The sequence below is a fragment of the Vipera berus genome, assembly GCF_964194415.1.
Source record: "Vipera berus genome assembly, chromosome: 2".
Classification (NCBI taxonomy): domain Eukaryota; kingdom Metazoa; phylum Chordata; class Lepidosauria; order Squamata; family Viperidae; genus Vipera; species Vipera berus.
This window is the reverse complement of record NC_138203.1, coordinates 123011251-123038535: the sequence shown is the minus strand read 5'-3', so window position 1 is coordinate 123038535 and position 27285 is coordinate 123011251. Positions and strand designations below refer to the sequence as shown.

At 42.5% G+C, this 27285-nt stretch overlaps 2 protein-coding genes across 12 annotated transcripts in view; both read right to left on the bottom strand.

Annotated features, from left to right (window-relative positions):
* Positions 1 to 21401, bottom strand: part of SRPK3 (SRSF protein kinase 3) — a 39201-nt gene extending 17800 nt beyond the window's left edge. The window contains exons 1-9 of one of the 5 annotated variants that reach the window (XM_081318263.1): positions 21336 to 21401; positions 20987 to 21074; positions 17750 to 17886; positions 16762 to 16870; positions 13742 to 13829; positions 11225 to 11312; positions 10048 to 10154; positions 9257 to 9422; positions 6874 to 6899 (exon numbers count right to left, since the gene is read on the bottom strand). In XM_081318263.1, the coding sequence (XP_081174389.1) occupies positions 6874 to 6899; positions 9257 to 9422; positions 10048 to 10154; positions 11225 to 11312; positions 13742 to 13829; positions 16762 to 16870; positions 17750 to 17886; positions 20987 to 21074; positions 21336 to 21378 (852 nt within the window). In that variant the 5' untranslated portion in view covers positions 21379 to 21401. Of the gene's footprint in view, positions 1 to 6873; positions 6900 to 9256; positions 9423 to 10047; positions 10155 to 11224; positions 11313 to 13741; positions 13830 to 16761; positions 16871 to 17749; positions 17887 to 20986; positions 21180 to 21335 lie in introns of those variants that run through there. The other 4 variants (XM_081318262.1, XM_081318261.1, XM_081318260.1 and 1 more) reach the window with 4 other exon arrangements.
* A 3922-nt stretch (positions 21402 to 25323) lies between these two features.
* The window catches only part of PLXNB3 (plexin B3), a 70529-nt gene continuing 68567 nt past the window's right edge, over positions 25324 to 27285 (bottom strand). For all 7 annotated transcript variants that reach the window (XM_081315774.1, XM_081315775.1, XM_081315780.1 and 4 more), the window contains 2 exons: positions 26842 to 26916; positions 25324 to 26680 (listed from right to left, as the gene is read on the bottom strand). In XM_081315774.1, the coding sequence (XP_081171900.1) occupies positions 26576 to 26680; positions 26842 to 26916 (180 nt within the window). In that variant the 3' untranslated portion in view covers positions 25324 to 26575. The remainder of the gene's footprint in view (positions 26681 to 26841; positions 26917 to 27285) is intronic.

Sequence of the window (27285 nt, the reverse complement as noted above, 5' to 3'; positions counted from 1 at the left end):
GGCAGGTCTGCGCGGAGGAACGGAGACCTGCCGAGGTTTGGGGAGGTTTGGGGAGGCGCCCAAACCTCCCCAAACAGGAACGGAGACCTGCCGAGGTTTGGGGACGTTTGGGGAGGCGCCCAAACCTCCCCAAAGGTCGGCAGGTCTGCGCGGAGGAACGGAGACCTGCCGAGGTTTGGGGAGGTTTGGGGAGGCGCCCAAACCTCCCCAAACAGGAACGGAGACCTGCCGAGGTTTGGGGACGTTTGGGGAGGCGCCCAAACCTCCCCAAAGGTCGGCAGGTCTGCGCGGAGGAACGGAGACCTGCCGAGGTTTGGGGAGGTTTGGGGAGGCGCCCAAACCTCCCCAAACAGGAACGGAGACCTGCCGAGGTTTGGGGACGTTTGGGGAGGCGCCCAAACCTCCCCAAAGGTCGGCAGGTCTGCGCGGAGGAACGGAGACCTGCCGAGGTTTGGGGAGGCGCCCAAACCTCCCCAAACAGGAACGGAGACCTGCCGAGGTTTGGGGAGGCGCCCAAACCTCCCCAAAGGTCGGCAGGTCTGCGCGGAGGAACGGAGACCTGCCGAGGTTTGGGGAGGTTTGGGGAGGCGCCCAAACCTCCCCAAACAGGAACGGAGACCTGCCGAGGTTTGGGGACGTTTGGGGAGGCGCCCAAACCTCCCCAAAGGTCGGCAGGTCTGCGCGGAGGAACGGAGACCTGCCGAGGTTTGGGGAGGTTTGGGGAGGCGCCCAAACCTCCCCAAACAGGAACGGAGACCTGCCGAGGTTTGGGGAGGCGCCCAAACCTCCCCAAAGGTCGGCAGGAGGAACGGAGACCTGCCGAGGTTTGGGGAGGCGCCCAAACCTCCCCAAAGGTCGGCAGGAGGAACGGAGACCTGGGGAGGTTTGGGGAGGCGCCCAAACCTCCCCAAAGGTCGGCAGGAGGAACGGAGACCTGCCGAGGTTTGGGGAGGCGCCCAAACCTCCCCAAAGGTCGGCAGGAGGAACGGAGACCTGCCGAGGTTTGGGGAGGCGCCCAAACCTCCCCAAAGGTCGGCAGGAGGAACGGAGACCTGCCGAGGTTTGGGGAGGCGCCCAAACCTCCCCAAAGGTCGGCAGGAGGAACGGAGACCTGCCGAGGTTTGGGGAGGCGCCCAAACCTCCCCAAAGGTCGGCAGGAGGAACGGAGACCTGCCGACGTTTGGGGAGGTTTGGGGAGGCGCCCAAACCTCCCCAAACGTCGGCAGGTCTGCGCGGAGGAACGGAGACCTGCCGAGGTTTGGGGAGGCGCCCAAACCTCCCCAAACGTCGGCAAGTCTCCGTTCCTCCGCGCCCTGCCTGCCTGCTTCTTTCCGCTGCGGAAAGAAGCAGGCAGGCAAGGCGCGGAGTTTGGGGAGGTGCGCGCGCACCTCCCCAAACCTCCCCAAACTTCGGCAGGTCTCGGACGGCGGTGGCTTGGGAGAGGTGCGGGCGATCCCGGAAGCACCAAAGCCTCGGCCGCGCACAAGTCCTCAGTAAGTTTTTTTTGTTGACTGGAGTATAAGCCGAAGTGGAATTTTTCAGCCCAAAAAGTGGGCTGAAAAATTCGGCTTATACTCAAGTATATACGGTAGGTTACGAGTTTAAGCTAAAAGCAACCAAGAAGCCAAGTATAGCCCAAAATTGCCACTAGGGGGAGAAAGAGCACTGGCCAATGCTTGGCCTGACCCAAAGCAACGGTCAGAAGCCAGAATTCACAGCATGACTTCAGTTTGGGTAGTGGGCCTCCATGACTACTGCACCATGGCAAGAAGCAGGAATACAGCAGGATTATCTACAGAAGTTCCAAAAGCCAACTCATTCATCCCTATAGGGAATTAAATAACATTCTCAAATTTTCTGGAAAATTATGGATATCCTTTTTTTAGGGCCAAGAATTAGACTCTGGAAATGATGGGAGTGCTGAGGCCAGAGTGGGTGGGTCTCATATTAGCACTTCACCTGATGGGTCAGTGGTGGGTTATTCTACTTATTTTCTTTAATATGCCAATTCTACTTTGATCCAAAAAGTGTTGCAAAAGCCTATCATTGTAGTTCAGTTCTCTCAGTACAGCCTCCCAGTACAGGCTCTGATGCAAAAAAAAAGGTGTGTGTGTGGGGGGCTAGGGCTAAATGTATCCCATAAATTGGCCACACTACAATAAAGATGGTTAGGTCAGGTTTCTCCAATACTGTTCCTGTTGGTCATTTTGGCCTTTCTTCATTCTTTTTTATTACTCCTTCACATAATATGTGATTAACTGGATGGTGGTTTACTTCAATGTCCTATTTTTATGCTCTGCATAATATGATAAGCTAAAATGTGGTTGGCTGGCCTAGTTTGAATCCGGCAATAAAAAGTAAGCTCCCAGGAAAGTGAAATTATATGCAGTACTGTATCTCTGATGGCTGGCTGTATTTACACTTCTCTTCTGAAAGAGAGAAGTACGTCTCTGCCCGGCATGTGCTAAGCCATGCAACATAAACTACACATGGACGGGCAAAAAAAAGTTTCCATGCCAAAACAGGCAGCTGGTCTGTGTGATCTAGCCCTGGTACGAGAGAAGGCTCGGACTAATTAAACTGGTTGACCCCAATATCTGAAGCAAGTTCCAAAACAGGAACCTTGCGGGGTAATTCACACACCTGGTGATACCACTCATGTGTGAATAAGACATATATTCTTGCCCAAATCCAGTGGGTTGTATCTAGAGTTCTAGACCTCTTTTGGCTGTAGAAATTAAGCCCTGATGATTTCTTCAGGGGGGAAAACGGAAACAATTATAAACTTGTCTTTTTACTTTCAAAGTGCCCACATTCAACCAATTTAGTCTCTACTGAGCCCAGTATATGTTTCAGCTGAGTCAGTGTATTTATCTGAATGGAAACCAACCAAGTTTCAATGCACAAATCAAGCATAAGAAGATCAGACAAACAGGCAGATCTAACAAAAGGGAGCAGCAGTAGTAACCCAAAGCCCTACACACCATCGTGACTTTGTTACATAGGTTAGTGCAGACTTATAAGCAAGACTTATAAATGGCCACCCCTACAGCAAAAAAGCAAAGTGACGTCCTGGAAATATCTCTGTAGTTTTCTTGGAAGCAGTAAAATAAAGTTGTACTGCTTTCTAGAACTCCCCCTCCCCTCTTGTCTACAGCATTAATATTTCCTGGTGGTTCCTCCCTTCAAATACTCATCAGGTACAATACTGCTGGGCAGGGGTGTCAAGCTGCCAGCCCACCGGCCGGATGTGTCACGTGGAAGTCGTGCCTACCACAGCTCCGGCAAGGGGAAAAAAGTTGTGATACATTGTGACATGTCACGTGACGTGGCGAGTTTGACACCCCTGCTTTTTGGGAACTGTTGAGGTTAGCTAGTTGTTGCTCTCCAGCCTAGAGCAAAACAAGCAGAAAATCGGGTCTTAATGATGCTTCTTTTGGTCTGCTAGGAACTGGGAGAAAAAGCAAGCTCGGATGTGGCCAATCACTTCCCTAGCCAGCAGCTGCAGGTTTGAGGAATTATGGATTCTGCAATCCAAAAAAACATTGCATCTCTGGCAAAGGTCTGGTCTGGTCCAAACTTTCAGACAAAAGACACCTGTGGGCAGCTTTATTTATTTATAAAATTTATTGGCTGCCCATCTCAGCATAAGGTAACTCTGGGTGGCTAACGGTCATAAAAATATACATCTACATTAAAACATAAATAAATCCTTCTTGGATATTCTGTAGGTAAACCAAGGATTTTACAGCAGACTTCACACAGAAATGATGAACACATGGCAGATCAGAGACTGGTTTTCTGCAGTTCCACTTAAGGCAGAAGGGCCAGTTCATATGAACAAATCCTATTCCATACAAAAAGCCCTCCAAAGATTCAAAGAACTAGCATGCAAAGGAGAAAGTAAGGCCACAGCCTTTTCCTGACATGCCTGTTTCCAAAGGGTAGTTTGTTTATTTTTTCTGAAATTGGAATTCACTTACCGTAATAGAATCCCATATAAAGCAGCCTAACCCTAACCAGGGAAAACAAGGAACTTGGTCTTCCTTCCAAGCATCAGGAGAGGGATTATTAAATATTTCCCACTTCTAATATGCCCTTTGGATTGTATTCAGAGAACAAATGAATCATGGTGGCTTTCACCAACAAATTCAAAACAGATTGTATTTCAAAATCAAGGCCGGGTAGAAAATCCACTCCGGAGTTGTGCCTATACCAGACACAAAAGCATAAGTCGTGGTTAAGAGATTACGGGAAATACACAACACAGCCTTTTCTCTTTGGCACATTCCAGGTGTGCCAGACTACAATTTTAACTCCCAGCCAGTATGTCCCTCAGTAGTGTTGTTTAAATGTTATAGAGCCTTGTGTGTGGTGTAGTTGGTTCACATGGTGTGGTGGGATGAAGGGTTTGTTGTCACTGTGTGTTGGGGGGAGAGAGCACGGGGGGGGGGAGGCTCAGCTAATCTCAATGTACACATGTTGTACTTTGACAATAAAGGTTTATTATTATTATTATTATTATTATTATTATTATTATTATTATTATTATTATTATTATTATTATTATTATTATTTTCAAGGGATCTCGTTCTTAAGAAACAGGATCCCAGGACATCATGGTACACAGTTTCTAATTTTTTGCTAACAGACCCAAAATGACAGACACCTCCTCTGGACTTGTGCACAGCCATGTAAACTCTGGGCATTGCTCTCATTGCTTTTTCAGCCCTAGTGTTCAATCAACATCTCGTCAGTTAATCTAGACAAGATGGGTGGCTAACAAGTTTAATGAATAAATAAACAAATAAAAAATATTTCTACCATTCAAATAAGCAATCCAGGTGGAGTGCTCCCAAACGCATAATGTCCAGGATTCCTCTTTTTATCCACCCTTACCCAAATTTAATATGGTTAGGTTCAAAAATGGGGCTTTCCTTCCCCCCCCCCTCTCCTTTCAAGTGATACAATTTAAGCCACACAAACACTGCTATTAAACCCAGGAATCCATCAGCTTAGGCTTTTTATCCACAGGGCCCAGTCGGAAGAGCTGAGGTGGGGCTCATTGTCTTTCTGAAAGCATGCCAACTGATCCCTCTGGGGGTCTCTTGAATGTAAAGCAGCACCAATTGATGCTCCCCCTCCCCCCCTGAGGTCTACCCCAATGTTTTCAGGTCACAAGATCAGCTTGAGGAACTTGTAAAGAAACAGGCATGCAAAGAAAAATACGGGGAAAGATAAACGGAAATTTACCAAAAAATAACACTTCTGGTGTATTATTGGCATCTCAGTAAGGAGCACAAGGGCTGTGCACAGGTTACAGAATCCAACACCTTGGACTAGTTCAGATATAAAACTGTCAGTTTCTTTACCATAATTTATAAAACTGGGAGCAAGAACAAGACTGCTAATGTTTCTCCTGTTATGCATAAATTGAATTACCTCAGCACCAGGTATTAATAATGGTTTACTAACCAACTAATTCTTAGCCAGGATGTGTGAACCACCTTCTAGTCCTGATTAAGAAATCTTGAGTATCCATAATGATAATTAATGAATTTGAGCCAATGCAATAAATTTTCAGACAGAAGGGTGAGGCAATGCCCTGAACTTGCTAATGGTGTCCACTTTTAAGGAACAGCTTTCACTCCATTAAAGGACAGCCTTTTTTACACATACCCTTAAGAAGCAAAATCAGGCAGACAAACTAAGAGCCTGATTTAAAGTGGAAGAAACAAATAATGCTCCATGAACTAGAGCATCCTTGCTGTCTGTCCAATTCAGAAACACCCACAGCCCACCAGATATTGTTGAACAACAACTTCCAACTGTCCAAGAGAGCACATCCAATAGTGGGAAAGCTGTTGTTCAGCAACATTTAGAGGTTCACAAGTTGCCCAAAGGGATGGAAAGCATTCATGGAGAAAGCTGTGGATACTTCACAAAGTGACAACTACTCTCTTCTGGTCCCTGTGCTTCCCACTGCAAACTGTTCACTTTGCTATTTCTGATCCTTAACAGAATATTCTACCATCAAAGTAATCTCTACTTTTAAAATTACAATAAAGTCTGCAAGTCAGTGAAATGACACATCTACAATAACAAAAATATATTAACAGGCACAAACTGAGGATTCTAATCTCAAGACAGCCATTCTCTTCTCTCTCTCTCTCCTGCTTCAAGAGATCAGCCACACAGGAAAAGGAGAAGGTTCAACTGAGCCATGGATTTTAAGTTTAGTTGCCAGATGCAGACCAAACACAGAATTTGACACATGGGGAAGAATCAGCCAGTAAGCTCTCCAGCATGAGACAGCTTTTCTGAAGTGAATGGGAGCAACAGCGCAAGGTTGTTGAGTCATAAGAAGTTAGACTCGTATTTCTTGGGATATCCCTGGCCTAAGGGGATGAGCTCTTAGCTCTCTTTGAGCATAGAGAGAAATAACTTCAGGTATCTCCTGTTAACATGGGTGATAAGAAGGAGTCTCTGTGCCACAAAACTGCAGCCACAAACCAGAGAAGACATAAGCTAGCCTAGATAGCAACAATCCAACCCAGTATATTTTTTTCCCCTTCTTTTCTTTGATTGCCAAAATGGCTAAAGCATACAACCTCTCTCGGAGCTAACAAAAATCTGCCAACATCCTCTCACTATAGGCAAAATGTGTCCATGGTAACATTGAGAGACAAATTACAGATGTAACATGAGGCTTAGGTGCAAGTTGTCAGACATGGAGGAGCCATCCACACAAGGGCGAGGGAGATGGTGGGTTATGAACGAGTTTCACAGAGCAAGTGAGATCCAAAACAAAGCACTCTAAAACTTTATTCCTTCCCTCCCCCTCACAATCCTGGACGGGGGTGGGGGACTTACCAAGCTTTCCTGGGGTGCAGAGCTGACTGAGGGAAGAGGTGCACAGGTGGAGTGAGGCGAGAAAAGGGGGAGAGAGAGAAAGAGACAGAAATGATTCCCAGAATCAGCCAGGAAATCCAAAGCAAACAAACATCAATCAGTACAGTAATGCTGTAAAGGAGGATGAGGAGATTGAGGACGTGGAAGGCCAGAGTCTCCCACACCGTTATGATCATTCCACCCAAAAGCGAGGGTTAATGTGATAAAACCAGGGAGAGGCAAAATCTTTAGCCCTCAGCGCTATTCTTATGGCCATTCTGAATGCAGAACTCCCGTCTGAAACTTCTAAATGGAATTTGAGCCTGGTCAATGGCAGAATCCTAGGATTTGCTACCAGATCGCAAATGTACACATGTCCAGTAACAGTGACCCCTACGAGTCATATCCAGTGTCTAGGGTGTTTGTTTTTCTTCCTGCTAGGCTTTCTTATAGGTTCTCAGCTTTTAATTTAGAAACAGGCCAGGTTCCTAGCCCTTAGGGGCTACTCGGATAATACTCGATGATGTATTTTCTGAAGCCAAAGCTGGAGAAGGAGGAAGATAATAAGATTCCCAATGTTTGTTAGAAAAAGATTTCATGACCCATACCTAGTATTTCATCTTTCCCAATGATGAACCGAAAGAGAACCAGGTGCAAAAAATAGAAAAATGGAAATGTATTTCAATCAGAGGCATAAGGTGCAGAGCTATTATTTTGCTGAAGTGGCCTTTGGGAAGGGAAGCTAAACACAGAATTGAAATATCTTATTTTGGGTTTGTTTGGGTACAAGGCTTTCACGGCCTTTGCTTTAATTTGGAGCCACCCCTCTCCATTAGTGAATTTCTCCACTTCTAAAAGCAAACAATTGTTCACTTTAAAAAAAAATAAAGGAGTGTTGCTGGGATATGGCAGTGACACAGAACAGCGCTGAAAGGGGCAGGAATGAAGCCTGCAAAGTTTGTGTGCACTTCATTTAAAAAAAAACCAAACCCACAGCATTCCCATTTTCAGATTATTTATTTATTTATTTGATTTATATACCGCCCTTCTCCTGATTATTTGATGAATAATGAGCAAAAGCACTCATGTTGCTAAATTTTGGAAATACGGTTATGGGGGCTCAGAGGGGAGGGGGCAAAATGGAGCAGCCACTCCTGTGCTAGTTGTTAAGGCCTTATATTAATCTTCTATAACCTGATAATTTTCCAGAATTGTTGCGACCAAAACCCTTAATCTGCAGAGAGACAGTTTGGCCACTTTATGGGTCAGATTGGGACCAAGAGTCCAGTTCTAATTTCCACTCAACTTTTTAGTTAGCTGGTAACTAGAAGCCAGTCACTTGTTTGCTTTCTACCTAACCTACCTTGCCCATTTGTGGCAGAGGGAATGAAATGAGAGGAGGCTCTCCTGTTCGCTGCCTGGAGTTCCCAGAGAGATGGTGGAAAACAAAGCCATAAATAATAGTAATAACTCCTCTGGAAGGCATCCAGTTGGGAAAGGCACTCTTATACTGACTTTCCCAGAACACAGACACCCCCAAAAAACCCAGATTAGAATGAGAAGTATCCTTGAACTCTGACAGTGGCAGGGAAAACTGTTTTGCTCTATCCATGTATGGAAGAAAGACAGATAGTATTAACTTTTCTTCTTCTTCCTCCATTTTAGTGTCTTCCTCCATGTTGATTAAACCAGCCTCCCATTGGCTAAAGGGGAAACCTGTTCTCTTGCTGCACTGAAGCCTTCTGAACATTACCTGGAATCCCCAAAGCCAAATCACTCTCTTTAACAGGTGCCAAATGGGCTTTTGGTTTGCCAAGGAAATGACCAAGCACATGGGAAAAAAATGGCAATCCAGGGGATTCAGTTTAGAAAGTTTAACTTGCGCACTTTCATTACCAACAATACTTTATCAAGCAGATTTTCTTTTTGTTTTACTCTGCATTTAAGCTCTGTCATAGATTCTTTGGGATGAAGTTGCAGTTTTCTAGTATCACTGTATTGGAGTGATTTGATTTCTGTTCCTGCCCTTTTCAAAACATTTCTATTCCACTCATTAGAACATAAAGATGGTCCCTATGGCTTGTGCCTTTCTGGATTTTTTTTTTTTTTGGAAACTAATCAATCAATTTTTATTACGGTCACAAACCAGCAATGCTTGTGCCTTTCCTTACCATTGCCTAGTATGAATGTCGTACACTTTGGCATTTAAGGATGTTGCTGTTGCTCCCTTATTTATGTCTGCATCAATCTAATGAAGGTCTTCATTTGCTAGAGGCAAATTCTGATTTTTCGTGCCCCTATAGCATTCTTGGGAGAAAGGAGACCAGCATCGAAGCCTGCTTACAAACAGGATGGGATTACTTACCTGCAGAACCAGAGGGAGGAGGACCCCCAGTCTGCTGCCAGAGAGTGGCTTCAGCTGCCAGCCGTCGTATGTAACACTCGTCCACACACAGCAGGATATTCTCCGGCTTGATGTCTGTATGGATTATTTTGCACTTTGTGTGGAGGTAATCAAGGCCCTGCAGCACCTGAAAAAGGGAGCAATTGTGCCAAGGATAAGAACCTCTTTATGATTCAGGTCAAGAGGCTGCCATGCCAGGGCCCTGGAGTCTTGACCTTATTAACAACCAAAGCAGTACAGGTCATCCTCGACTCACAACCACAATGGAGCCCAAAATTTATGTTGCTAAGTGAGATATTTGTTAAGTGAGTTTTGCCCCATTCTACAACCTTTCTTGCCACTGTTCTTAAGTGAATCATTGCAACTGTTAAGTTAGTAACATGGTTGTTAAGCGAATCTGGCTCCCCCATTGACTTTGCTTGTCAGAAGGTCACAAAAGCTAATCACTGCAACCGTCATAAATATGAGCTAGTTGCCAAGTGTCCAGATTTTGATCATGTGACCATGGGGATGCTGCTATGGTTCTAAGTGTGAAAAATGGTTATAAATCATTTTCTTTCCAGTGCCGTTGTAATTTTGAACGATCACTAAACAAACTGCTGTAAGTTGAGGACTGCCTCCATTCAAGTCCCAGAAAAACAGGGGTTCAAGTTAAGCCCATTTGCTTCGCATAATAAAATGGACAGGAATGACCATGGCTGTAAAAATTAAACCACTCCCCCCCATTTGTTTGCAAAGAAATTCACCTTTACCTGGCATAAAATGCTCTTGACACAAGGTATGGGAAGCCCTTGGTAGTTGGATTTGATAATCCACTTCAACAGCTGGTGCCCTAAAACCTCAAGGACCATACAAACATCTGGGCAAAAACCAAGTCAAGTAGATAAAACAGGCATCAGAATGAGGGATCTGGTTGTTTACAAAGTGCCAGTAAATAGATCCCTTCTTTCCTTATGGCACATGCCAATAACTTATTAAAATAACTTAGATACAGAGCAAAGACAGAGAAAGAAAGCTGGTGTAAAATCAGAATCTGGAGACATCTGGCTGTTCTTTCTCAGATAACACAAAAACCAAGCAACTAAATTCTCCTGGAATCTTCTTTCAAAAGTAACATTTGACAGAACAGCCTTTCTGAGGAAAGTTATGGGCTATTTGTTCCTTTTCAGCTTTGATTTTATTGTAAGGAGTGGATGAATCAAGGCTCAGTAGAAAGTTATTTTTATCTACATAGCAAATAATTGTTGCAGACCATTGGGAGCCTTCTTGGTCATTATTAGATAAAGAAAACATGTGTGGGTGTGCATTTGTTTATTAAGAGGCCAAGCAGGAAGCTCATGGTAGAATGGAAAAGCACAGAGCACAGCAACCTAGAAACGTTTCCCCAAAGCCCACGGATTAACAGACTTCTCTGAATCTGCATTGCCCCAATAAACAAAACATGGATGTGCTAACTAAACAAAAGTACAATTGCTCTACTAGAGGGACATAAAATTCCTACAGCCCAGCAATATTTCTTGTATTCACCTACCATTTAAAGGGGTTGCAGCCATTTAGGCTCACCACAAAGGCCTGATGCAGCTAAAAAGCTCAGCCCTGTGTTATTTCACTCTAGGGAACAGGAGGTAGACAAAAAGATTGATTGCTCTCTCAGACAAATGTGTTTGTGTCTGTGTGTGTGTGTATACACTCACACACATATATCCATCTTGGATGTTACTGAGAAAAAACCTAAGGTTAGCCGTCACTCAGCATACCAGTTTCTACGTACAAAACAAGTTTGGAACAATTTCTGTTTTTCCTGCAGGAAAGTTTCACCAAAAATGTAACAGAAAGTGGTTTTACAGCCAAAGTTCAGGCACTCTGGAGGAAAAAGTAGAATTGATTATTTGAGCGGGAACAGTTTGTGGACCTTTTAAGGAAGGATACGGACACCATTGATCCCTGAGATCTTGAAATCATCAATCAGTTGGACAATATTCTCCCGTTTCAGATCATTAGGATCAGAATCTCGCACCTGGAAGAAAGGAAAGGTACCAGGTAAAAATGGGTAAGGATTCTAGACATGGATCAGCAACTAGAAAAATTCTGTGCCCAAACAACCCTCTCCATAAGGATATCTTAAATATCATGGTTATGGGGAAACCAAGGCCAAGTGGCTACAGTGGCACAGAATGGTAACCCAGAATTTTTCCTAGTTCTAAGTGTTCCTGTGGCTCCTCCTGCCAGCAGGCACATCTAACAAACCTAAAAGACTCTGACCCTGAATTTGTAGTAAGGCTAAAATATCCTTCAAGCTAAGTTTGACTCTGATGCTTCCAAGATTTCTTTTTTAACCTTTCTGTTACAGCTCTGTGGATTTCATGATGGTTTCCCATCTGGTATTAATCCATTTCAATGCTATTTAGCATTTTTAAGAATCTGTCTTGTAGATTGGCCCCAAAATAGACCTGTGGGACAAAAATACTTTTGGGTCATAGTGTAGGTAATCTTCAGTTTAAGACCATTTGTTTAGTATTTGTTCAAAGTTACAACGGCACTGAAAAAAGTAACCCTGGAAAAGTTCTGTATTGCCAAACTCCCTCACATTGCTTCTCCAGGTGCACATTCCATCAAAGGTCTTCACAAATATTGCCATTGCAGCATCTTTGCAGTACACATGATTGTGACTCAGGCACTTGAAAACCACCATGTGTTTATATCAGTTGCGGAGTTCCGTGGTCACACGATTGCCATTTGCAACCTTCCTAGCTGTCTTCTCACAAGTAAAGACAATGGGGTACCCCGCAAGGAAGGTTGCAAGTTGTGGTCATGGGATGTCTAACTTAAAAACCAGTGATTCACTTAATGACCATGGAAATAAGGTTTTGAAATCACTTGTGATTACATAAGGCCTCAGTTAATAATCACACCCCTTGATGATGACTTTTCTGGTCCCTACTGAGAACATAAATTGAAAACTATCTCTAATCACTTTTTATGTGTATTGATTGTTTTTGTTGTTGTTGTAATTAAGTGGTCCAAAACCTGGAAAGAAGGGTAGCTACCAACTTCAGAAAGATCCACGTGAGTGTACTAAGAGGATGAACAATATTATCGAAGTATCTGATCCTTGATTATTGCCCATCTTCAATCTAAAGAATGATTCTCACTAACAGCAAAAACAACTCTTTTGAAACAGTGGAAACTCTTTTATAATGATGAAACAATCAAACTTTCACATAACAGACTGTAGGGAGAATGGGGGTATTAATGTCTGATTATTTTTATTATTGTTAACAATATTTTCTTTAATAATAACAGAAAAAGAATAAAATACAAAGAAAATTATGATAAAAATTCTCAAAGAAAAAAATGTTTTAAAAGAAGTAAAACAGAAAAAAGAAACAAAGTATATCATAAGTTAACAGTTACAATTCTATATCTACTTATCTTTGTAAATATTATTCAAGTGTGTAGATATTTATTTTGGATACACTTACATAACTATCATTATTTTTAACCTACTGTATTTTGTATAAGTGAGTTCCATATCTCACTATACTTGTCCATACAAAGTCTACATTTACAGACAATCCACTCATAGGTGGACAGTGTTACCAGGTCTTCAATCCATTGAGTAAAATGAGTCACACATTAATCTTTCCAAAGCTGCAATATCAGTCTTTTGGCCAAAGTAGGGGGGCAGAGAATTATGTTGTCCAGTTGTCAAAATCCATGTAATAGTTACGTAATTCAAGAGAATACTATCCTTTAAAAAATTAGCTTTTGCTGCAGTCATGTTTATATAGTCCACTACTTTCTCTCAAAACTTAGTAAATATAGGATAATGTAAAACAAATGTTTTAAAGAAGCATTACCCATATTAATCACTAATTAGTAGTCTGAATTGGGGGTCACGAGAGTATAGGCCCAGAAAATAATGTTCATTGCCACAACTCATTTCTTGAACGTGTATAATAGTGAATGTTTTCCTTCCAAAATGTACAACAATGAAGAATTATTGGGGAAGGTCAGGATAGCCAAATAACATATTTTCCAGCCATTCCTGGATTTTTTTTATTACATTTATATCCCGCCCTTCTCCGAAGACTCAGGGCGGCTTACAAGCTTAGCAGTAGCCTTCATTCTATGTATATGCCTGCTTGTTAGGGCTTTCGCACACACCCCAAGCGGCATTATTACAAAGTCAGCTTATTGCCCCCAACAATCTGGGTCCTCATTTTACCTACCTCGGAAGGATGGAAGGCTGAGTCAACCCTGAGCCTGGTGGGACTCGAACCTGCACTAATTGCAGGCAGCTGGTGTTACTGAAGGAGGCATTAGCCCACTGCTCCACCAAGGCTTATTTGACTACTTCATGCTTTAAGGCTTAAGTATGTTAATTATTCCTTCATGAGGACAGCTCACTCAGAATTGGAGTGGTCAAAGAAGCATCAAACTTACACATTTCAGTAGCTTGATTTCATCCACAGCTGTTTCTGTATAATGTACAGCACTTTTCACCACTTTGAGGGCCACAAAGCGCTTCCGCCTGGAATGATGGGAGGAGAGAAGGACAGAGTTAGTTAGCCTAGTCCTAACTAGGCTTCCTTAGTTCTCATGTCAAGAAAAGACATTATCTCCCACTTGAAAGTCTCAGCTTCTTGGACTTTTGGCTAAAACTGCTGTAAAGAAAACAAAGCTAGGGTTATACATTTTTAAAAAATTGTGTTCACAGGAAGCAAAACAAAGCTTTAGGGATCTCAAAGGTGCTTTTTTCTTCAAAAGGCAACTGGATTTTTTCCTTGAGGAGGAAAAAGAAGAAAAGGTTTTGCTTCTCATCGCTTTTTTTTTCTTCTTCTTCAAGGAAAAAACAGCCGAGTTTTGAAGAAAAAAGCACCTCTGAGAAAATTATGACCCGGATGACTGAGAATCTCCATTGACAAAGCCTTAGGGATTCATTCATTCAGCAATTATAAGGTTGCCCCATCCCAAAAGTGATCCTGGCAGCATACAGGGGATAAAACCACAGCAACAATAGTTTAACGAGGCAAAAATAGACTGGTTCTTTGACTAAATGCACTTGGACTACCTTTGTCCCCATCCTCCACGACCTCCTTTGAACTTAGCTAGACTTTTGCACTTCAATCAGAAGGTAATTAGAAAATGCCCCATTTCCCCATATTTGGTATTCTTAAGATTTTGCCTCAGACCAGGAGGCGTTGGCTCTTTGGCAAGTAGTCAAAGATAGCAATTACACCCTGATGTCTGTTTTCCAATTAAATCTATCCCTCAAGGATGTCTGCTGTCTCCACTTTTTGTTCATTTTAGTAGAAAATGAAAGGACTTTGGTATATTAGCTGGTTTTAAGACTGATAATTAGAAGACAAAGAGGTTAATAAAATATGAAATTAGAAGATCAAATAGAAATGATGGAGAAAACTGGTTTTAAAACTGAGAAAAAAGTAAAATAGTTCAGAATTACTACTGTATGACAAATTGTCTCTTATATCAAAATAATTATGTTAAGAAATGGGATGAAATTAAGGTCAGGTTAAGATGGGAGTAATTAGAATTGTCAAAGTTAAGGAGAATCTCTCATAACAATGCATGTTTTGCCAAGAATGCTTTTTGCTTTAAACAACACCTGTTTTGCAACTGATTGTCATTTATACAATGACAATTTAGTTGTCAATTTATACATGTCCATTTTTTCCAAATACAGTGACAAAATGATATATCTAAATGTACACGGCAATAGGGGAAAAACCCACAAGTTAAATATAAAGTGCTATAAAACGCAAAGAAAAGAGGATTGCATTTACCAGATTTGAAATTATATTTTGCTGCTTGTTGCTTGATCTTGATGAAAGAATGGATATTGCTGAGAAACATGAGATTTTAGTCAGAAGGTCACAACCTGAACTTTGAATGGCATGGATATTTATGGTACAAAAAAGTGAATGTGGACTTCAAAACACATTTTATCAGACATTCCATATTGACAATATGGAATAGATATAAAATTGTGGCCAAAAACACTCTTATGGCTCCTAATTCATGAAGCTTATCACAGAAGAGAACCAGCAGACAAGGACAAATGATTGATATATTGGGAATTATTGGAAAACCATCAATGGGAATTTAAAATTAAGTCAAGTGAGCAATTAATAGCAGAAGGACATAGTTATTTATTTTCCCATTTATGATTACCAGAAAGACTCACAATGGATAAAATGATTTATGGTGTGAAGCAAAGTAAGAATATGAAGTATAATTGTTGCTAAATTGCTAAAATGTATAAACTTTTGTAGAAATTTGAAACAGAAAGAACAGGTTGAAGAATGTATGATACGGTGGGCCAAGAATTCTGGTTATAATATATAAATGGACCAATGGGAAAATACATAGTCAAAAGGGTTGAAATTTAGTTATGGTCTTAAAGAGATTTTTTAAAAAATAAAATGATATACGTGACACCAAAGAAATTATCTAGAATGTATAAAGATCTGACACTATCCACTATGGAGGAATGGTTGGTGAAATTGACAGATTTTGCTGAGATGGCTAAACTAACTTGATTAGAGAAAAGGCACCATCTACATTTATTAGTGACTGGAAACTGAAACTGGATATTTTTTCATTTTGCATAAAAATGAAAAAAATGAACTTGTTATTTACAGCTTTGTTGAATTAGACAGGGCAGATTGTAGAAAGAAGAGTATTGTGATATCACTAAAAAAGAGAAGTTAAAATATAATTGTACTTATAATTGCTGTAAAGAATATTGAACGCCACTACTTTGTAAATTTTTTCTTTCTTTTCTATTTTTCTTCAACTTTTTTTTGTGCTGTTTGCTTTCTCTTTGTTTGTTCTTCCTTACTTTATATTAGTTTTAATCTTCATTTTAAAAGTTTCATTTTTTAAAAAAAGCCCAAATCTATCCCTATGACAAGTTGCTACTTCGCATCTCAAAGGGAGAATACACCCTTCCTAATTCCCGTTTCTTACTCTGGATTTAGACAGGACATAAAAAAGTTTTATGTATTTCTAGATCTCTTCCTTTTTAACTCTCCTTATAAATATGTTTCCTTGAGCTCTTAAGGGCTTCATAGACATATCCATGTATTTTTCTTGGAAATATATGGCTATATATTTCCAAGATACATATGATCTTGGAAATATATATATGAAATATATATTTCCTTTCTTCTGGGATGTTTTTTTTCAACTGCCCAGTCTAGCCTACAGCTCTGGTAAATCTTAGCAGCTTTCCATCAACATCCCAACAAGATCCAGTCTCATTTTCATAGTAGCCAAGCCCACCAGACAATACCATCTAGTTTAGTAATACATTGCAACCTGATCACTTTTAAAATGTTAGCTGAATATCTATTACTCTCTTTCAGGGACATTCCTTGCCTATTTAATATAGGGGAAAAAAATAAGTGTGCCATTCACTGCTATTTCTTAAAAGTACTTACTGAATGTCCCAACACAGCCAGACAGTCGAAAAGTGTCCCCATCCAAGTTTCCGTACCACATGATAGCGTCCATTGAAGAGATCCCCAATCTTTACTGGATAATACCCACCTAATATGGAACAAAGAAGAGGCCACTTAATATACTAGATGTCATTGTCATGGCATAAAGCCCTAAATGGCATGGGTCCGGGTTATTTAGGGGAGCACCTTTTGCCGGGTTTAACTTCCCATCGCCCTGTGAGCTCCCACAGAGAGGGCCTCCTCAGGGTGCCGTTGGTCAGGGAATGTCGACTGGCGGCCCCCAGGGGGAGAGCATTCTCTGTGGGCGCACCTGCCCTCTGGGATCAGCTTCCGGTTGAGCTCCGGATGGCTCCCGACCTTCGCTCGTTTCGCCGCGACCTGAAGACTTGGCTATTTGAACTTGCCGGCCTGGACTGAGGGACTGGGATTTTAGATCTTAAATTTTAAAAATTTTAAATTTTAGCATGTGTTTATTGTTTAGGGCTATTTGATTTAATCTCATTTTAATTTTTTATACATTATGTGTTGTTTATAGTGTTTTAATTGCCCTGTACACCGCCCCGAGTCCCTTCGGAGAGGGGCGGTATATAAGTCCAAATAAATAAATAAATAAATAAATAAATAAATAAATAAATAAATAAATAAATAAATAAATAAATAAATGAATATGAGGCAACTATGCGCAGACACACCGACTGCCTTCCTGATTAGTCTCAGGTTCCATCTTGTGCTTAAAACAAATGCTCATACATTTCAGTTGTTGTTATTTCTCAGGAATGTAAAAGTGAAAACCCAAACAGATCAGACAAAAACAGCTTCTAAATGAATATCTTGTTCCAGCAAAGGAGAGGCAGACTTCTCTGCAGACAGCATTCAGGACTCAAAATGATGCTGCCAGCAACAAAGAGAGACAGCCCCTCCCCTTCACTTAAGAGACCCCAGGCCATTCCCTGCATTGCTCAGATACCTCGGCAGTAATCTCGGGGGTCCTCTTGCTCCTCGTCATCCGATCCCAAGAGCCCGCTTCCAACTGCAGCAGGAAGAGGCAGGGGGGGCACGGAGGGCGGGCGGGCAGGGTCATCTGCGCAGGAAGGACTAAGTGGCCTAATAATGAAGAGATAGAGGGAAGGGGAGAGAGAAACAGAGATGGGCAAAAAGAGCCATCAGAAGGCACTCTAAATTTCAAAGTTATTTATTTCACAAGCAGCTGAGAAACATTCCTTGTCTATTTCTAATTGAAAGTCAACAACTGCTCATATAAATTACTACAGCAAACTGTTCCACATTGGTTAGACTATACCTTCCACCATACCAAGCTTAAATGGCTAACAAGCCTGGGAAGACTGTATTACAGAATAACAATCAAAAGTGTGATTTCATTTGTTCATATTCCTCCCATTTCTCTGAATTTCTCAAATTCTTTTAGATTTCAGCCCTCAGAGAGTGGGGTGGGCATTAACGTTTTGTCGCCATTACTCTGTTAAAGCTATCAAATTCCCATTGTCCGCCTTGGGAGATTCTCTGTACGTACCTATTGGCTTCTATTTCAATCTGTGCTGTTTTCCCCATCTTGACAGCTTTAAAGGGCAGGGGGTGGGAGAGATTCACCGTAGCCAACTTGAAAGGGGAATTAACTGGCAGCAAGAGAATGAATTAACTCAGCTACTCCTATGGATTTTCAGCTCCTGATCAAGGAAAGGAAGCCTTCTGCGTCTCTGTTGTCTTCCCCAGGGAGAAGATAACATTCCTCAGAGGAAAACTTCCAGATTTGTGAGGGAGCTTCCAATTCTGGTGCAAATGTCAGGCCTCAAGACAGTCTCTGTCAAAGCAGAGCAGGCTAGTGGCTGGCACTTTATCTGCCCCACATGTTCCCTTCATTAGTAAAAGAGGCATTAATACCTTGTGAGCTCAGAAACTTCCTCTCCCGTCAGAGCCCAAATGTGCACACAGACAAGAGATAGACGGGGTGTTAAAAATAACCTAGCAGTTTCCAGCAGCTGCCACCCAGGATGGAAATGGAATTTGGAGTGGGGAGGATAGGATACACCAAAGAAAGGAACCAACCCCATGTTTCTGAGGGCCACTGAAGTGGTGGCAGATGGGGACTCCAAAAACTGGATGCTCTTCCATTTAAAAAAACAACAACACTCCTAGCTGTCATGGGCATGCTGTGGCACAGCTTCTTATTCTTCTGTGGAGAACTGGCATAAATTTGGCACAAATGGTACAATACACACAGCAAAAGCAAGGAAGGGTCCTATGGCACCTTGAAGATTAACCTTATTACTGCAATTAGGCTTGGTGGGCCACATATCCACTTCATCACCTAATCTGTAAGTTGGCACAAGACACTGCTGGTTTTGCTAAACAGACTTACTCATTTACTCATCTCCTTGTTTCAAGCAGGCTCTCGGTAAGAAGAGTTGCTTGCTTTAGCACTTAGCTACAACAGAACTCCCCAAAACTCTTCCCTCTTCACGCTGAAGGGCTTTTGCTCTTTTTAAATTGTAAGCAATCACCCAGGAAGGAGGAGACAAGCAAGAAATAGGATATAAGGATAAGGTAAAGGAAGGAAGTAGCATCTTCACCATCCTAAGTCCTGATTAAAGGCTGGCATCTACAAGAAGCTAGAAAATCTCTAGGGAAGCAAGCCAAAGGCTGCTGCTTCACAAATCCATCTACCTCTAAGGAAAAGGTAAACAAGTCTAGGCAGAAAGGGATTCCTTTTGCTCCGATACGTGTGTATATATTTAAACATAACATTTTTGTCTGGAATTTATTTTCTCTACACTAGATTTGCATGTGTCTTGTGCTACTTGAAATTTTTGTACAGCAGAGATGTTTCAGAGTAGTAGACAGCATTATTTTGTTATCTACTTTTGAGTCTTATATTTTCCTTTATGTTTTTTTTTATTTGAGGTTCTATCAGAATGCTGCCTGTGATTTGAATGACTACATTTTTATCTCTTCAAGTACTGAATGCTTTGCATGCCAATACTAAAAAGTTTAAAATAAACTTTTATGTACTTTATTTCCTCATTTTTAATGAAGTTTGATTTTGCTTATCACTTGTGAAATTGATCTACCTACACACAAAGAAAAAGGAAGGGCTGACTTCTCAGGTTATGTGTCTCAAATGCTATAGAAACATAAGCTGACATATAGAATGTGTTTATTTCTCCTCACCCCACCCCACCCCTTTAATCTGCCAGGAAAACAAACAAGATATAGGAGCCCTATTTCTCTCACCTACGAGGTTAAGGGAAGACCAGGAGAAGTGCCCTACAGGAGCTAAGGGGTGGCAGCAGTCATTATGAAGCCACTAGACCAGGGATGTCAAAACTTGCAATGTCACTTGACATATCGTGACTTTTTTGCCATTGCAATGGGATGGGCACGGTTTCGCTATGATGCATCCATCCCACAGGCTGGCAGTTTGACACCCCTGCACTAGACTAAGGTATAAGGCAGAGTTAGAAAGTATAGATCCAAGGGGCTTCTGGGAAAGAAGATTTGAAACTGCCAATTTGAAACTTGAACCCTAGACTCAGCATGTTGTTACAATTGTGAAGGATCTTTACCTAGCATCTTTTCTGACTATTTTGTGCATCAGTGAAACACTATTGAGTAGAAAAACTCAAAAATGTTACAGCAGTTATTGTTGTAAGAGGCTTGGGCCCACTTAACAAAATCTATACCCACTTTTTTTTTCTTTTCAGCCCTCATAATACAGCATTGAAGCTAATTTCATGAACCCATTGATGTGCATCGTCTCTATTTACATATACATTACGTGATGCATATTTTATGGTGAAAAAACGTTTCTGTGGGGAAAAGCACTTTTCTAAAATTCCCATCTGCATCAAACCCTAAAAGCTGCTTTACATCAGCGGTGCTTAAGGCAGTGGGGGAACGAGGTTGGCCAATTCGTATATAAGCAATTTACACGTGTGAACCAGCCCTGGGCATCTCAATTCTGCAACTGTTGTGTTTAAAAGCCAGTTCACACGCTGGATGACCTGCAACTGACGTGCAAAGAGCACTTTGCATGAAGAACCGCAACTTGCAGAGCCAGGATGAGTTCGCACCTACTCAAATCGTCCCGAAGGCGGGGTCGCTGCCCCCCACCCACCCGGAAAAACCTCCGAGACCGCATTCAGCGACCCCTCTCTATTCCCCCCCGCTCGCATCGCTCCACACTCACCCCGCGGGGATCCCGCTCTCTGCCGGCGGAGGGGGTGGCGCCTTTTCTTTCTTATGTTTCTTCTTTTTGCCACGGCTGCTCCCCGGGCCTAGGGAAGAGGGGAGTAGCGCGAGATCGATCGGCGCGCCGGGGCTGGAGAGAGCCTCGCGCTGCCAAAGTTTGGCGGGCAAGCCTGCGATCGGCATTAAGCGGCCAAGTGGAAACCCCCACCTCCTCTCCTGCACCTGCTGCGGCCCCTCCTCCGTGCAACCGCCGGCAAATTCCCCGCAGCCCGCAAGTTCTCCGCGCGCCCGCCCTTCTTACTTTCGAAGGCAGCCCCGCCCGCCCGGGCGCCCCCCCCCCTCCGCACCTTTTTTGCTGCTCATCGCCCCCCCTGCCCCGGTGAGCTCCATACAAGAGGATTCGCCTGCTGCGCCTGCGCAATCCGGCCCCTTCCCGACCGCAAGAGCGGCTTTTACCCCGCCACGTGAGGCCGGAGGGGGAGGAGCCCACTCCCAGCTTTGCACTGACGGGATCGAAAGGGGGGGTGGGGGGAGAAGAGGGCTAAAAAAGACTTTTTAACGGCGTGTCCGTCGCCATTGTAACTGAATCCGACCCCCTTTCCCAGCATTAGAGCCTGCTCCAGAGAGCCAAGTCTTTCCATATTGTATCCAAAGCATGGCAATGTGAGCCAGGTCGACTGCCACGAGTAAGGATTGATTTCTTAAATGATCCGTCGGTTTGCTTTCTTGGCTATCTCTGGTATACTCGGGAGTCTTCCCCAACATCATAGCTTGCATGATCTTTGTAGGTATAGACCAGGGGTAAGCAACCTCGGCTATGCTGACTCAGGAATTCTGGGAGTTGAAGTCCACGAGTCATAAAAGAGCCGAGGTTGCCTACCCCTGGTATAGACACATCCCAGCCTCTAAATATCTTTTCCAAGATCTTCATTACTGCTCTGCCAAATGCTAGTCTGCAGTGCATTTCTTGACTGCTTGCTCCTTTGCAGTTGATGGTTGATCTCAAAAGATTGTAAGCCACCCTGAGTCTTCGGAGAAGGGTGGGATATAAATGGGATTAAATAAAAAAAAGGCAGAAGCAGCCTACAACATCAGTATCTCCAGTGTCTGCTGCTTTTATTCCTATTATCATCTAAATTAAATATTTTTAAAAGTGTTTAAATATTTTTAAAGTGTTGGGGAAAAAATACCTAACTTTGAAGCCCAAACTATACTTCTGTAGAATAGATGACATGTTTCAGATATTGAATTTGGTATTCAAGTACTGAGTTCTTGCATCCTGGTTTTGGCACTATGTAGCAATAGCACTTAGACATATACCGCTTCATAGTGCTTTACAACAAGGGTCCCCAATCCCAGGGCTGTGGGCCGCTACTGGCCTGCAGTCCATTGGGAATCAGGCCACTGAAGCAGCAGGCGAGCACGCAAAGCTTCATTTGTGCATGTGCAGGATTTAGGTTGTGTGCTCAAAAACATTCTCCCCCCCCCCCGCCACTGGTCCAAAGAACCAAAAAGATTGGTTATCATCATCGTCATCATCATCATCATCATCATAAGTTGGAAGGGAACGTGGAGGTCATCTAGTCCAACCCCCTGCTAAGGCAGGAAACCCTATACCATTTCAGGCAAATGGCTGTCCAGTCTCTTCTTAAAAACTTCCAGTGTTGGAGCATTCACCACTTCTGGAGGCAGGTTGTTCCACTGGTTAATTGTTCTAACTGTCAGGAAGTTTCTCCTTAGTTCTAGGTTGCAGGGAGTCCCCCTGCTTTACAGCACTCTGAGTGGTTTACAGTGTCACCATATTACCCCCAACAATCTCAGTCCTCATTTTACAAACCTCGGAAGACGGAAAGGCCAAGCCAATCTTGATCCCCATCTTCAGCCTGTGGATAGAGTTAGCCTGCAGTACTGCATTCTAACCACTGTGCCACCACGGTTCCTGGGTATGCCCTGGATATCTGACTTCTACACTTGTCCATCTCCTTTTCATACGGACAAAGTCCTTAAGGATGATGCGTTCAGCCTTGTGGCATCCTGTTATTCAATTTGTAATATGTTTTGAATACAATTCCTTCATTAGTTCCTAAGTTCGTTATCTCTTAATTGAAATTACAAGAAGTTAGCGAAGAAATAATACTACATCACTTGTGTTTTGGTAGATAGGAGCACTGAAGGACCGGGCTGTGGATAGACCATTCTAAAGAATTCTAGCTATGTAATAGTCACTTGAAGGGACGCGGTGGCTCAGTGGGTTAGGACGCTGAGCTTGTCGATCAGAAGGTCGGCAGTTTGGCGGGTCAAATCCTGAGTGCCGCGTAGCAGAGTGAGCGCCTGTTACTCGTCCCAGCTTCTGCCAACCTAGCAGTTCGAAAGCACGTAAAAATGCAAGTAGATAAATAGGGACCGCTACGGTGGGAAGGTAACAGCGTTCCGTGCGCCTTTGGCGTCTAGTCATGCCGGCCACATGACCACGGAGACGTCCTCGGACAAGCGCTGGCTCTTCGGCTTTGAAACGGAGATGAGCACCGGCCCCTAGAGTCGGAAATGACTAGCACGCAAGTGCGGGGGAACCTTTACCTTTACCTTTAATAGTCACTTGACGCTGACTCGAAGGCACATATTTGTAATAGGGCTTGGATCAGTGGTGGGATTCAAATGTGAACAACCAGTTCTCTATGTGGATGCCACTTCCGGAAGTCCATTCTGGGCCTGGGCAACAAAAAATTAGCTACCGGTTCTGCCAAAGTGGTGTGAACCAGCTGAATACCCCCACTGGATTGGATCACCTAAAAGGAGTCCTTGCAGATTTTACTCTTGCTAGTTGTTGCCAACTATAGGGAGCTGTGTTCATCTCCATTTCAAGGCCATTGAGCCAGCGCTGTCCAAAGACATTTCCACGGTTATGTGGCCAGGCTGACATCACATAACACTGTTACCTAAGGATTACTTTATTACAAATCAATCTTGTTTCGGCTCCAAAAATAAGTAGAGTTGGGTTTCCTTACTACACAACTGGAAGACAACCAGGCAGTTCCTGGGCTAGAGCTAGGCTAAAAGGTTGAAAGAAGATAGTACTGTAATGGTAAATTACCCAAATATATGAAGTCACGCTCACCTTTGTAGCATCTTTATCTTACACTGTTTGTGTTTTAAGAATAATAGGACTGGGCATTCTCTTTGGGGAAATACCTGCAGCATCTCCAGATTTCTTTGTCCATAGTAGACAAATTAACATGCTGGAAATTGTACGCATATGTATGTGCTTCCCAAGCTAGCCTAATAGTCATAGCTTATGACCATTGCCATTAATGGTTGATAATGGCTTATCTGCTTCACAGCTACTTTTGTGTCTTGGTGCATATGTACATGTACAATAATATATCTCAGTCCTTATAGTTCTCTCAAGGAGGATTCATAATCATGAGAGGCATTAAATATCCTATTTAGGAATACCATTCTGCCAAATTATCAAGTATAATCCTGTTTGGTTCCCAAAAATGGACCAGTCCCTTTTCAGTGGAATGATAAATTTCCATGGTCAATAAGCATAAATGACTACCTTTAACTTTTAAAGAAATAATGTTTGCATTTAGAATAGAGATGGATAAAGGTTTGTTCAACTGTTCGCTCTCCCTGACCAAAGCTCTTGTCTTCCATTTTAGCCGCTGTCATTAATCACCCTTATAGAATGATAAAAGTTTGGAGGGGCCCTTTAAGTCTTTGAGCTCAACCCTCTAATTTACCCTCTAGTTTTCCAGTTTAAAGCCTCCATGACAAATGATGATGCAATCTCTGCTTAACATTTCCAATGAAAGGGAATCTACAACTTCCCCTTGAATTAGATTCACTGCTGTCTGCCTGTAACTTCTTGGCTCATCTTTTAAGGAGAGGAGTCAGATGGATTCAGGCAAATAAAAGAGGTTAAAGTTATAAATCTAAGTGACAAATTAAAAATACGCATATTTCCAGATCTAGACAAAGCCTACTTCAGGATTCTTAAAGGACTCCAATATGAAACTGATAATGATCAGTTTTTACTTATTTCCAAGAATTGGAAAACTACTAATATAACTGCAATTTTAAAAAGTAATAAAAAGATACAGAAAAGTATTGTCTGTCCTTTATATCTGGATAAAGTGCCAGAAAGGTCATTAGTAAAAAATAAACATATTCTTAAATTTATTATTCCCGGAATATTTCATAATGTTCTGCTTCTGTCACATTAAAGACTATGGATTAAAATAACTGAGCATTCAACCCTGGAACTGCAGATTGTGAACCCCATCTTAGAATCTGTAAGTAAATCAGACAACAGTATTTTTCTGAAAAGTTTTTTTTAATTCTTAAAAATGTCATTAAAATAAATACAATCCCAGAGCAGAAGACTTCCTTATATACATAAAATTGGGGAGGAGAGGGCAATAGATAGGAAGAATTAAAGTAAAGACCAATTAGAGTCTAGTGTTTATACAAAAAATTCTTTTAAAAAATGATATCACCAATTGCAATATTAGTGCATTATAAGCCAGGAAATCAGGTCTGGAAGGGATAAAATTCCCCCAATCCCAATCCCAGATCTGTAGTGGTCAGCACAAAATTGCCCATTAGTGCGCTGCTCAAAAGGGGGACACTGTAAGCAGATACCCTTCTTGTAGGGTATCCAAAATAAATACACCATTTTTATTTACAAAGCCAGTGTTCCAAACAGGGATTACTCCCTTTGCAGTTAGTTTTTATAAAAAGACAGAATGAGCACCGAGTGCAAAAGAGCCTTATAGCGTCCATGCAGTTAAGGCACTAGGGGTGGAAGAAGGGAAGCAGTGGTGTTGGCCATTTTAAATTATTTTAGATGCCTCTGAGGGAGATTATGCAATGCTGTCTGGCACCTGAAAATGTTGCTGATCATGTTGTGATTCAGGGTCAGCCTGTGGGTTCGGCAGTTGGGTCGGACGACTCAGAGGAGGAGGAGGGGGGTGTTGAAGAGCTTGCTGATGATGGCTTTGAGGCTCCGCAGAGCCCTCAGCCAGGCCCCTCCCACCTGGTCACGACGGAGACCCAGCTGTGTGAGCCTGACAGCGTGGATGAAGATGACCCACAGCTGGCCCTGTTCAAGGACGCCCGCAGGAGGCAGTCAATCAGGAGTAAACAGAGGAAGGCAATGGGGCACCTCAGAAGGAGGCAGAGAGAGGCCACACCCTGAACTGTATTTAAGGGGAATGTGTGGGAGGGCTGGTTTGCTGAAGGCAACCGCTTGGATAGTTCCTGTTTCATAGCTCCTGTTTCATGGTTGGTGTCTTGTCTTGCTCTGTTTTATGTTAATAAATTTGGCAGGCTTTATTCCAGCCTCTTGCCGTTTGTAAAGGGGTTGTCCCTGCTTTTGTTGCAGGGCCGGTAGCAGGCTGGTACAGAACAGATCAATGGATAGTGGAGAATTTTCAGGATGGGTCTACTTGCCCTTCAGCAATTAACAGAACATGGTTGCTGTGTAGTAAGCCACACTGAATTAGGGAAGATTTACTTCTGAGTAAATATGCTTAGGTTTGCAGCTATTGGTGTTGGATCTGGGTGGGCCATTGATTTAGGAATGTTACAAGTCAGTCACTTTGTTCTCTACAAGAGCTGCAATCTGTTGCAATCGATATGCTAGCTGCATCTTTTGGCCCATTGGATCTTCTTCTAGTGCACTGATTATCTGCAGAAAACACATACCAACAAAACCAGTTGAATTCCTGCCCGTCCTTTTCAGAAATCTTTTGCTACCTTTTCTCTTCTGCGTTCAACCAATCTCCACCACCTCCAACAGTAAGTATTCTCTCCCCACTCCCCATGACTAAGTTCCAATAAATAAAATACCTGATCATAGTATTTGTTAATATAGTTGTAAAGTTCTTGCAGAGCCACCAAGCAATTGAGATCAGAGGAATATTTCTGCCAAGACAAGATACAAAACAGTAGTAGTTTTGTCAATCACTTTTTCCATATCAATACAGGCAAATCACCATTATGCATGTATTTATATACATACAATTGTCCAAATACTAGACTACCCTTGCCATCTGCATCTTTAATAATTCTACAAAATTATAATTTGTGTCGGTTTAGCAAATCAGGGAAGTGAACAACCATCACAGCACTCTCAATTCAAGGGCCATCCCAGAATTTTTTTTTTTGTCTTGTGCTAGTAGCCTGTTTCCATTTTGTGCAAATCCTATTCAGAACTAATGTGACATACTTTCAAATAAAACTCATTCCAAATGGCGTATGCCTAATCTGTTGTACTTTTAGTCAACTCATATT